Below are 13,673 nucleotides of genomic sequence, written 5' to 3'. Positions count from 1 at the left end.
ATAAATTGATCCGAAGCCTAACCAGTAGGCTACATTTTATACAGGATATCATCAATATTAAATGTTTTTCGTTTCATACCTAAATCTTGTTTATATGTTAACTCTCATTTATCAATAATCTTTAGTAATTCAAGTAGACATGCGTAAATCATGTAGACTTTGTGAAAAATAATGCAACAGAACGAGGACATGTTATCATTTTCAACACGGAAGACCTTGAACAGACATTTGATGTCATTTACTCGACTAAAAAAATTGACATTTGTCTCCGCGTGCATGCATTAGAGACGACTGTGAGCGATTTATTTTGTCCAACTTACGGATTCTCAGTAGCGCGTGCGGCGTTCATTAGATTAATTAAAAATAACAGATCAATAGTTGATCAATAACCAAGTGTAATAGTCACGTGAATTACTAAAAAACACTCGGACAAGCAAGAAGACGTAGACGAAAAAAAAACATTTGTGGGTGAGAAATAAAATTGAGTGAAATTAAAGTAGAATTTATCTGTACAGTGAATCGTAAACAATTGTGTCGTCTGTTTTATTAATTTTAGGATTCGTTTTTATTTTTTTTTGTCATGGTCTTGCGTAGATCCAACACTGAATCATGCCAGTAGATGTTGAGAAATGCACAAGTCAATTGACAGGAGCTTCTAAAAGTCGAAGGTAAGTGATAGATAGATAGACCAACCCTGAAGTTATTACCAGTAGTTGATTTGGAAAAAAAAATGATCGTTTGATTAAAACAAAGATCCAAGAAACACATCTGACTAATAAAATAACACAAGGTGGAAAAGTAAAACACAGAAAAAGAGAGCTTGTACCTAAACACACGCTAAACTACGTAAAATAAATCACGAACTTAAAAAGGGGGTCATAGAATGATCTTATAATATTTTTTTTGTTTTTTTACGAGAAAATAGAAAAGTCGGTGCTGGATATCTTCAATGAAAACGACGATTATTTGTGTGTGTAACAGACAAACCAGAAACATCCTTGTTACAGTAGTCATAGCAACGGTTTGTTTGTTTGTTATGGATTTCGCGCAAAGCTACACGAGAACTATCTGCGCTAGCCGTCCCTAATTTAGCAGCGTGAGACTAGAGGGAAGGCAGCTAGTCATCACCACTTACCGCCAACTCTTAAGCTACTCTTTTTACCAGCGAATAGTGGGATTAACCGTCAAGTTATAACGCCCCCACGGCTGAAAGGGGCGAGCATGTTTGGTGGGACGGGGATTCAAACCCGCGACCCGCAGATTACGAGTCGAGCGCCCTAACCACCTGGCCATGCCGGGTCACCATAGCAACGTAGTATATACACACACAAATAAATATGCAAATAAATACACGCAGAGTACCTACCAAATACGTATAATATAAAGGGTTTTCAGAAGAAAAAAAAAGCTTCTCCCATACGCCGAATGTGATTAAACTCCACCCAGTAGTTATCGTGTTAAAAGGTCAGTATCCGTCATCACTGCGAGGTGATAACGTTACACTCCATATTATTAATCATGTAATAACTGCAGTTGAAATTTGAATGTGCAATCCTTTCAAATTGTACAATTGGTCTTAACCTAAGAACTTGTCTCTCCCATCTTTTAGGTGGTTAGAGGGCGCTTGACTCGCAATCTGAGGGTCGCGGGTTCGAATCCCCGTCCCAACAAACATGCTCGCCCTTTCAGCCACGGGGGCGTTATAATGTGACGTTCAATCCAACTATTCGTTGGTAAAAGTGTAGCCCAAGAGTTGGCGGTGGGTGGTGATGACTAGCTGCCTTTCCTCTAGTCTTTCGCTGATAAATTAGAAACGGCTAGTGCAGATAGCCTTCGTGTAGCTTTGCGCGAAATTCAAAACCAAACCAAACCTCCCATCTTTTAGATGGTTAGAGGGCGCTTGACTCGCAATCAGCCATCTTTTTATTCGCGATAATAACCGTATAACAGATGATGATTTTACTACAGGTGTATGCAGCTGAATTCGTAACATTTAACTAAACTGGTTGAACGACAATACATCATCATAACTGGATATCTACATCGTCGACAACACCGATGTACATTTGTTGTCAGGACAACACGTAGATTTTCATAAATCAATTACAGATAAAAAATACGAAACCCTGTAACCCAATCGCTTTGGAAGGGTATACCTTTCTGCGTCAGAGTTAAACTGAGCGTACATTTTTTTGGTTGTGATCCGATACAAATGGCTAAAACGAAGAAATAAATACATAGATGTAAATATATTTTCTGTCCGAACACACTCAGTAACAGAAAGTACTTTTTTACAGAAACGGAAATGAACTATTAGATTAAAGTTTGGTTGTTTTAGAGCAAGGCCACATTGAGCTATCTTCTTTCTCCACCGCGGGGAATCGAACCCTGGATTCTAGCATTGTAAGTTCGCAAACCTATCGCTGTCCCATGGGGGTACATCCAATTAAAGCAGAGTGACGGAAATCTAGAAACACGGATCACTATAATACACTAAATATATTTTCCCTTTAATGTTGTCCCCCGGTGGGACAACGGTAAGTTTACGAACTTACAACGCTAAACTCCGGGGTTCGATTCGCTGCGATGGACACAGTAGATAGTGCGATGTGGTATTGCTTTAATACAAACAAACCTTGTAATTAGAGGCTTTTAAGTGCATTATGCTAGATTTAGTTTTATATTACTGGTAGGATTACCTAATTGTTACTGACATTGTGTGCTTTCTTACCACATCAAACGTCAATGAAAAACGAATTGAAAGAAAACTCATAGTGAATAAACTTGAAAAGTTTGACTTCAGATAGTTTCCGATGAAACTTTGATAACTTCGTGTCTTCTATCTCCGCCCTTTTGATGTTCGGAAACAAAATGTCCTCCGAAGAAACGTTCGGGCGCGTGATTGATAACATTCTGTTATACTTGACTTAATCTTCATGTTATTATATTAATGGCCCGACATGGCCAGGTGGTTAAGGCAATCTGAGGGTCGCGTGTTCGAATCCCCGTCACACCAAACATGCTCGCCCTTTCAGCCGTGGGGGCGTTATAACGTGACGGTCAATCCCCCTATTCGTTGGTAAAAGAGTAGCCCAAGAGTTGGCGGTGGGTGGTGATGACTAGCTGCCTTTCCTCTAGTCTTTCGCTGATAAATTAGGGACGGCTAGCGCAGATAGCCCTAATGTAACTTTGCGCGAAATTCAAAAACAAATAGTTATATTAATTATATAATGACGTGAATATTTATCAGTGGTATTAAAAGGTTCATATTAAAAGTTGGTTTTAAACTGTATACAACCGAATCTATTATGAGCTAGAAAGAAACGAAATATTATAATTCGCTGCCAAAGTTTGAAGAAACCCCCAAAAAGTTAATATTTTACTTAATCTGAACACCTTTACATTTTATTATTAATTTTTTTAAATGTTGCAATCGTATTTTACACTTTAACACACGTTGATAATGTGATCTTTATTAACATATTAATTTGTTTCAGTTTTTGTTTTATACACATGTTGTTGTACATTTTTCTACATGTTAGGGCGAATTTTAAAAGCTTAATGACATTTTAGGACACAGATTCGAATTTATTTGTTCTTGCGATTACTAACGTCCTTGTTTTTTCATATTAGACCGGGCGCACCCTATTAATTAGGTACTGGACTATGGATCTCAAGGTCCAAGGTTGGAGTCGGGATGCCACTAAACATACTCCTTGCTGTCAGCTGTAAACTGTGGATGCGTTATAAGAGTGATAGTAAATCCCATTATTCGGTTTAAAAAAAAAAAAACAAAGCCTTTATGTCAGGGGGGGGGACTGGCTTCCTTCCTTTTAATCAGCAATTCAGACATAGGTACGACTAGACTTGAACTCTAGGGGTCACTGACCTGACGATTTATCACACGAGTGCATAAGGCGCCATTAAGATTGAAAGTAACAACTTTCGTGTTGCTAATTTTGGATGAATATTTTTATGTTTGTAACCTCAACAAATAAAATTGTCTCCGTTTCTGGTATCAAACGTTTAAAATTAATCCTTATTTATAAATTTTAGACAAAAATGGTGTGTACAAAATTCTGTAGTTAATTGTAAGTATCAATAATTTCTTATCAAAGCAAGCTACCTACATAAATCGAAACTAAAACTTAATTTAGTAGTTAGTGTAGCTAATTCAAAATACTATGCTTACTAAGAATATGAAAAATCATAACTTATAAAGATTAAAATGTTATAATTCATTAGTTGGGTACCCTTGCTATTGACGACATTTTCGACCGTAATCCTGATTATATCTCACGAGGCTTAGCCAATGTAGAAGATTTAGATTAGTCCTGAATCCATATTATAAGCTAATAATAGAAAGTAATCATAATAACTATAATCATCTAGTCTATAGGAAAAGAATTTTTACATTACTTTAATAAGTACTTACTTACTCTGTTTCCATTACATGCTACCAGGTGGCGATGTTGGGGTTTCCCCAAAACAGTCTTAGAACGAACTTTGCTGACTATATTGTTGCTGATGTCAACACTATGCGCTATTATGCTTGTTTTATTGACACGTAGCAGTACGTCCCTCCTCCCCAGAGGTAGGCGAAATGGTATGATCAGCATGATGCAAGATTTTCTTTTCTTTTACTTTCTTTTATTTTCTTTTATTAATTTCTTGTCGATTTCAGTTTGTTTTTTATTAAGTCTTATGTCGTATTTTATTGTGACGTTTTTAATTACATGATAGCCTAGGTTCTTTCATAAACTTCGTAAAACATAAACCAATTATAATATTTTTCGTCTTGTTGTTGTTCACATTATAAAACTGTATGTTAAATGGTTTTATTTAATTCACATATTAATAATACAAAATATTACATTGAAAAGATTATAAACTTTTAACTGAACAAAAAAAAAGCCTAAGCCTTTAAACAATTATTTTAATGAAGACCTCTCTGCTTTATTATAAGTTTCGACGCTAGGGGCACACTAATATAACCATAAATGCTTTTTGAACACTAATCTCTATAAAAAAAATACTATTAAAAAACGATGTTTTTGTAAGAAACGAGAGGTCTTTGTTGATTGGACGTCTCCCCACCCATTGTTTCTGAAAAGCTCTGTTATTGGTCAAAACGATCAGATGAATCAAGCTAATGAAAGGGGAGGGGAGGCTAGAACCGGCCCAAACAATGGCAATCTTAACTAAAATCTATAATATAATGATAAATAGTAATCCAATTTCTTATGTCTTCACAATATACCACTCTGCTACTTACTGAAAAATTTTTATTTGTGATTTCAAAAAACGCCTTTACTGATGTTGTGTATTATTATTATTTCGACAGCAGAGGTCGCAACCGAAAATGAGTCCGTTTGTCCTGGTATTTGTGTCACTGAGACGTGTGTCAGAGCTGGTAAGTAAGAATAGCATATTATATATTGGTTTTTTATATATATATATACTTTTCTGTTATCTATCAGTGTTTTAATCTGACCGATTTACTTTTAATTTAATAAATTACACTGAACAGATAACCACAAAACCTCGTAAAATTAATAACAAAGATGTAAATATATATATAACTTAAACCTAATATCCTGTCTCAACAACAAAAAAGGGGCAGAAAATGATAACCCACGAAGTCAGTGTTACAGAAAAGAAGTTGGACAGAGTATATAGAAAAAATATTTTATAAAAGTTTAGATGAGGGGGAAAAGGTTAAATACTGACAGGGGTATACAAAGGACATAAGAGTTTGACGGTATACACGGCCTCCGATGGAGTCAATAGACAAGCACTCAACATGAAACAAAGAGGAGAACATTGTCGTATTTAGTGTATTTGGTCTTTCGATAATTCAAGGCACAAACACGGTTACATATTGTATTCGCAAGATCTGTACTCTAGGCCTTTAGGATTGTATCCCCTCCTGGCGATTAACTTGGATGAGGGTGTTTGGGATGCTGTCGAGAGGGGACCACGCATTGGACTGGCCATGAGCTTCGAAGCTACATTTTGTGACCAGGGCTGAAAGAAATATGGCCACTTTTTTCATGATAACACTACCTTCACTAGTAAGTGGGTCATTTGTGTGGACAGGTAAACAAAAGACCTTGCTCTAGAACTGTGGTGTATCGAGCTGCAGTGACCGTCCAGCTGCGCTTTGTCTTGTCGTGGCTTGCAGATGGTTCAGTAAAGGTTCCTGGAAGGATAAACGCTAAACACAAGTGCATCCACTGTCCAAGAACTGAGCTCACCGAATACAGTATTTCATGAGAGAGTAGGTTGTTATAGCATCCATGGTGCTTACCGCTGTCAACATGTGGTACTGTCTGGAGTGGGGAGTAGTTTCCTAGCTACATGTCAATATGTGGTACTGTCTGGAGTAGGGAGTAGTTTCCTAGTTACATGTCAACATGTGGTATTGTCTGGAGTGGGGAGTAGTTTCCTAGCTACATGTCAACATGTGGTACTGTCTGGAGTGGGGAGTAGTTTCCTAGTTACATGTCAACATGTGGTACAGTCTATAGTGGGGAGTAGTTTCCTAGCTACATGTCAACATGTGGTATTGTCTGGAGTGGGGAGTAGTTTCCTAGCTACATGTCAACATGTGGTACTGTCTGGAGTAGGGAGTAGTTTCCTAGCTACATGTCAACATGTGGTACTGTCTGGAGTGGGGAGTAGTTTCCTAGCTACATGTCAAAATGAGGTACTCTCCACTCCAGACACTACCACATGTTGAACCCATCAGATGTAATGCTCCTCTGGCAGCTTTTCTTAGCTCTAGAACCCATCAGTTGTACTGTTACTCTAGCAGCTTTTCTTAGCTCTAGAACCCATCAGTTGTACTGTTCCCCTGGCAGCTTTTCTTAGCACTAGAACCCATCAGTTGCACTGCTCCTCTAGCAGCTTTTCTTAGCTCTAGAACCCATCAGTTGTACTGTTCCTCTGGCAGCTTTTCTTAGCACTAGAACCCATCAGTTGTACTGTTCCTCTAGCAGCTTTTCTTAGCTCTAGAACCCATCAGTTGTACTGCTCCTCTGGCAGCTTTTCTTAGCTCTAGAACCCATCAGTTGTACTGTTCCCCTGGCAGCTTTTATTAGCTCTAGAACCCATCAGCTGTACTGTTCCCCTGGCAGCTTTTCTTAGCACTAGAACCCATCAGTTGTACTGCTCCTCTGGCAGCTTTTCTTAGCTCTAGAACCCATTAGTTGTACTGTTCCCCTGGTAGCTTTTCTTAGCTCTAGAACCCATCAGTTGTACTGCTCACCTGGTGTCAAGGTATTTTTTTATATACAATATCATCATTTTAGTTGTTTGTTTGTTGTTTACTCTACACTGGTTGAAGTTAATAACGATACTGAAATTGTACACATTTAAAGTTCCAAATATGACACATGTTAAAAATAGTACTTAGGGACAACAATTTCAGTACATATTTTACACTGGGCATATGTAATCTATGTTGTAATTAATTCCTGAATAACTTACTGTCTAACATTAATTTTTTTTTTTGTTAACCTCGTGACATTCTTGCTAAAGAAACGTTAAAACAAAATTTTATGTTAAACATTAATATATGAAATTTATTTGCATACGAATTACGCTCCATCTAGCGGCAGAACTTCTTAAGAACATGGACCCTACGGTAAACCCTTGCGATGACTTTTATCAGTATGCATGTGGAAACTGGCATCGCTATCACTCTCTTCCGGCTGATAGACCCCAGTACAATACATTTTCTCTTATGAAAGACAACTTGAAGACGACACTGAGAGGTAAAAATGTAACATTCGGAATTTAGAATTTCAGTAAATTATAAGATATTATCCATTGAATCTCATCTCCAGTAAACCAAAGGACAAATACTGACTAGCTTATTTACCAGTAATATTAAAATGGTGTATTAAAACATTCTATATAAACATTTTGTTCAGTTATTTTGCATTTATAGACATCATAGTATAAAAGGCTTAGCTCTATATTTTGAATTTAATCGAATAAGTATATTTCTAATGGTATTAATCAGATTCTGTTGTTGAATATTTATAAACCATTATTTTTATTGTAACAAACGGCATATTTTGGAAAAAAAGATAGAGAGAAAAAAAAAACACCGTTACTCTTGGGATCATAATAAAAAAAGCATTATGTCAGCCAACGTTCCGCGCTTCCTGCTTCATCGGGAGGACTTTAATGTGAAGGTTTGTTTGTTTTGGATTTCGCGCAAAGCTACATGAGGGCTATCTGCGCTATCCGTCACCAATTTAGCACCGTAAGACTAGAGGGAAGGCACCTAGTCATCACCACCAACCGCCAACTCTTGGGCTACTCTTTTACCAACGAATAGTGGGATTGACCGTCACATTATAACGCCCCCGCGCAGATTGCTAGTCGAGCGCCCTAACCACTTGGCCATGCCGGGCCTAATGTGAAGGTATATCTTAAATGAAACTATTAAAAGCTGAGATTAAAGATAGTCGTTTGAATATAGAATATAATAAGAAGTTATTTATTGGTATTTTATACGAGGTGAAAACAAGGTTAGTTGAAAATATTATCTCATATTTCCCAAACTGTCTTCAAAATTTTACGGAATATTCGTTGTCATATGAAGAATCCAACGGTGCTCGTCAACCCTAAAACTGAAAAGAATGTAAAAAGGTAGTTGAACACTTCTTTGTGTAAGATGTTACCTCGGGAAGCCTCTACACCCTAACAGAAAAAATGGGTCAAGAAACACTGACACCAGAGTGACCAAACATAACCAGTTTATAGAAAAAGGAATGAACTGAATAATGACAAAGATTATGATAGTAATGAAAACAAATAAGGTGCAGGATATTGAAGATAGTATTAGTGTGCAGGATATTGAAGATCGTAATAGTGTGCTGGATATTGAAGATAGTAATAGTGTGAAGGATATTGAAGATCGTAATTGTGTGCTGGATATTGAAGATCGTAATAGTGTGCAGGATATTGAAGATAGTAATAGTGTGCAGGATATTGAAGATAGTATTAGTGTGCAGGATATTGAATATAGTATTAGTGTGCAGAATATTGAACATCGTAATAGTGTGCAGGATATTGAAGATCGTAATTGTGTGCTGGATATTGAAGATAGTAATAGTGTGAAGGATATTGAAGATCGTAATTGTGTGCAGGATATTAAAGATCGTAATAGTGTGCAGGATATTGAAGATAGTAATAGTGTGCAGGATATTGAAGATCGTAATAGTGTGCTGGATATTGAAGATAGTAATAGTGTGCAGGATATTGAAGATCGTAATTGTGTGCAGGATATTGAAGATAGTAATAGTGTGCAGGATACTGAAGATCGTAATAGTGTGCTGGATATTGAAGATAGTAATAGTATGCAGGATATTGAAGATAGTAATAGTGTGCAGGATACTGAAGATCGTTAATAGTGAAGGTGATGATGAAAAACAACGCTGCGAATTATCAAAGAAGAAGAAGATGAACGGGGGCTGCAGAAGAGCACGTGATGGAGAATTGTCTACCAATAAAATTATATTCACGAAAGAATTAAGCTGGTAGGGGCGAGACTAGCCAACTGAGGCCCTAAGCGTGAATATTTTTGGAACCCTTCACCCACTCCCTAAAAAATGTAATATTTCTACCAGTTAAAAATACACCTACTAATACAGTTGTTAAATAGTTAATTCTATACACACGCACTAACATCAGTGCGCATTATATTTCTTAAATCATGTACACTGTGTACTTCACTTAGCAACCAATCAACGCTCGCGCACTGCACCAGTGCCTGACTGAAAGGTGTCTTGTTACTTACACTGTGTACTTCGCTTAGCAACCAATCAACACACGCGCAATGCACCAGTGCCTGACTGAAAGTTGTCTTGTTACTTACACTGTGTGCTTCACTTAGCAACCAATCAACGCTCGCGCACTGCACCAGTGCCTGACTGAAAGATGTCTTGTTACTTACACTGTGTGCTTCACTTAGCAACCAATCAACGCACGCGCACTGCACCAGTGCCTGACTGAAATGTGTCTTGTTGTTTACACTGTGTGTTCACTTAGCAACCAATCAACGCACGCTCACGGCACCAGTGCCTGACTGAAAGTTGTCTTGTTGGTGCAGTTTTTGAAACGCTACTGAATGATGCGTTTTTGCTTTAATTGAAAAAAATTTTTGAAATGAGTACGACAGTAAAACTGACAAAACTCGAAATTCTGATGAAACATCTTTGTCAATCAGTGTCTCCTTGAGCAGACGTGTGGTCTAAGTGATCACTTAGTCTTTGCTACCACTGGTTACTGACAAGACAGTCGTGTCCAGAGCAGCGAAGGTGGTTAACTTTGATCATTACGATCATTATGCCCATAAAAAATCAAGATAAAAGATCATTCCCTACATATCCCTATATTCTATTCTGATATTTCCGGATTCCTGGATATCACGCGAACCGTACTTTGTTATCGAAAAATATACAATTGGTCTGGTTGACCCGGAGATTCATTGTAAATTTTAATATTCGTGTTCCAATGATGGTTAGATATAGAATATATATATAAGAAGAATGTATCAGTCACAGCACGTATTAGATTGTTGATTTTTACAGCACAACTGTCCACTTTGTCCACTCACCCAAATGGAGGGCTCACGCGTTAAACCCACTGTTGACCATAAAATAATGTGTAGATCCACTATAATGGAACCACAATTATTTATGTAAATATATTTGAACGCTTTCGAGCGTCCTCTTCAGTTCAACCTTTGTTTGTGAAAGAAGCACAAACACACAAGTATCTTATAACGGAAGTTAAGTTGTTTTCGGACACAAGTATCTTATAACGGAAGTTAAGTTGTTTCCGGACACAAGTATCTTATAACGGAAGTTAAGCTGTTTTCGGACACGTGACGTCAGAAAGGGTTTTACTTCTATAGAAATTTTAAGAAAGTGTTTAAATACTAAAAAAATAAACGTAAAAGGCTATTGATCATGGGTGGAATTTCCAATGATAAATTGGACTTCGTATGTATTTTTTAGTACTTTAAACAGCTAATCTAGCTGAATAATTCACAAGAATAAATTAGTATCAATATTAACCCTGGTTAACGCAGCAACAATACATGTAAATATTAATTCTGGCTAACGCAGCAATAATACATGTAAATATTAATTCTGGCTAACGCAGTAATAATACATGTAAATATTAATCCTGGTTAACGCAGCAATAATACATGTAAATATTAATCCTGGTTAGCGCAGCAATAATACTTGTAAATATTAATCTTGGTTAACGCAGCAACAATACATGTAAATATTAATTCTGGTTAACGCAGCAACAATACATGTAAATATTAATTCTGGCTAACGCAGCAATAATACATGTAAATATTAATCCTGGTTAACGCAGCAACAATACTTGTAAATATTAATCTTAGTTAACGGAGCAACAATACATGTAAATATTAATCCTGGTTAACGCAGCAACAATACATGTAAATATTAATCCTGGTTAACGCAGCAACAATACATCTAAATATTAATCCTGGTTAACTCAGCAACAATACATGTAAATATTAATCCTGGTTAACGCAGCAACAATACATGTAAATATTAATCCTGGTTAACTAAGCAACAATACATGTAAATATTAATCCTGGTTAACGCAGCAACAATACATGTAAATATTAATCTTAGTTAACTCAGCAACAATACATGTAAATATTAATCCTGGTTAACTCAGCAACGATACATGTAAATATTAATCCTGGTTAACGGAGCAACAATACATGTAAATATTAATCTTGGTTAACGGAGCAACAATACATGTAAATATTAATCTGGGTTAACATAATCCCAATAATATCTCACGTAATGCGGCCAGTTAAAGAGATTTAGGTTAGCCCTAAATTCGTATACTACGTTATCAATTCAAGGTAATAAAACAAATATAGATATCAACCTATTTTACCAATCCTTTCAACGGAACGAGCATTAAGGAAATAACGCAAGTTATAAAATGTACAAAAAATAATTAGTATCTTTGTGGACTATTTTCTGTTCCTATGTGACACCAGTATGTCCAAAAGCTTATATAATCTTCCCTAACAATGTCTAATGACCAATGAAAACATTAAATCGCTTCGACGGGTTTAACTTTAGAGTATCTAAACATGTGAGATAAGTTGCTATGATATACGACACGTGTTAATGTATCTGTTTCTTTTTTGAATTTCGCGCAAATCTACACGAGGGCTATCTGCACTGGCCTTCCCTAATTTAGCAGTATAAGACTAGAGGGGAAGGCAGCTAGGCATCACCACCCAACTCTTGGGCTACTCTTTTATCAACGAATAGTGGGATTGACCGTCACATTATAATGCCCCCAAGGCTGAAAGGGTGAGCATGTTTGGTGGGACGGGGATTCGATCCCGCGACCCACAGATTGCGAGTCGACCTCCCTAACCACCTGGCCATGTCGGGCCAGTTTAATGCATCTTTAAAGACGGATAGCAGAAAATAATCATTTGCACAGTATTATAGTCGTACTGAAATATAGTTTATCCATTAATAAAATACGAAACTTAACAACATCAAATAATAAATGTTGTTAAGTAAATTTACACAGACGTATATTGTCTTCGCCAATAAAATACGTTTAAATTAGCCGTTAAAAATACAATCACTACAGTATTTATTTTAGTCGTTAAAACTATACAATCCCATTAATATTTGTTATAGGTGTTAGTGAAATACAGGTATACTAACATCTATTTTAGGTGTTAGTGAAATACAGTTGTACGAACATCTATTTTAGGTGTTAGTGAAATACAGTTATACCAACATTTACTTTAGGTGTTAGTGAAATACAGTTATACGAACATTTACTTTAGGTGTTAGTGAAATACAGTTATACGAACATTTACTTTAGGTGTTAGTGAAATACAGTTATACGAACATGTACTTTTAGGTGTTAGTGAAACTACAGTTATACGAACATTTACTTTAGGTGTTAGTGAAATACAGTTATACGAACATTTACTTTAGGTGTTAGTGAAATACAGTTATACGAACATTTACTTTAGGTGTTAGTGAAATACAGTTATACGAACATTTACTTTAGGTGTTAGTGAAATACAGTTATACGAACATTTACTTTAGGTGTTAGTGAAATACAGTTATACGAACATTTACTTTAGGTGTTAGTGAAATACAGTTATACGAACATTTACTTTAGGTATTAGTGAAATACAGTTGTACGAACATCTATTTTAGGTATTAGTGAAATACAGTTATACGAACATTTACTAATAATAGGACACAATTATATCGATATTTATTTTAGCCGTGAACAAAACATGAACAACCACAATGTCTTTGTTTGGTGAAAATGTGGGTACAGTGTTTCTGTAGTTAAGAAGACAACATAGAAAATAGACTGAATTAAAAATGTTTTTCTCCTCATTAGACCTGTTTCAAGAACCAATCACAGAGAACGACAATGCGGCCACCGTGAACGTGAAAAACCTTTATTTGTCATGTATGAATGAAAGTACGTATCTTATAAATCAGTTATTTAACTTGTTATGTAGGAATGAAAGTACGTATCTTATAAATCAGTTATCTAACTTGTTATGTAGGAATGAAAGTACGTATCTTATAAATCAGTTATTTAAC

General features: G+C 36.2%; 1 protein-coding gene across 1 annotated transcript in view; it reads left to right on the top strand.

The window, feature by feature from the left end:
- Positions 1-589: 589 nt before the first annotated feature.
- The window catches only part of LOC106473864 (membrane metallo-endopeptidase-like 1), a gene marked incomplete at its 3' end in the record, with an annotated part of 32,794 nt that continues 19,710 nt past the window's right edge, over positions 590-13,673 (top strand). Inside the window, exons 1-5 of the mRNA XM_022402258.1 lie at positions 590-668; positions 4,464-4,606; positions 5,345-5,413; positions 7,617-7,778; positions 13,465-13,548. Coding sequence (XP_022257966.1) covers positions 610-668; positions 4,464-4,606; positions 5,345-5,413; positions 7,617-7,778; positions 13,465-13,548 — 517 coding nt within the window. The remainder of the gene's footprint in view (positions 669-4,463; positions 4,607-5,344; positions 5,414-7,616; positions 7,779-13,464; positions 13,549-13,673) is intronic.

Source organism: Limulus polyphemus, unplaced genomic scaffold (genome assembly GCF_000517525.1).
Source record: "Limulus polyphemus unplaced genomic scaffold, Limulus_polyphemus-2.1.2 Scaffold6572, whole genome shotgun sequence".
NCBI lineage: Eukaryota > Metazoa > Arthropoda > Merostomata > Xiphosura > Limulidae > Limulus > Limulus polyphemus.
This window is presented reverse-complemented; position numbering and strand designations above follow the sequence as displayed.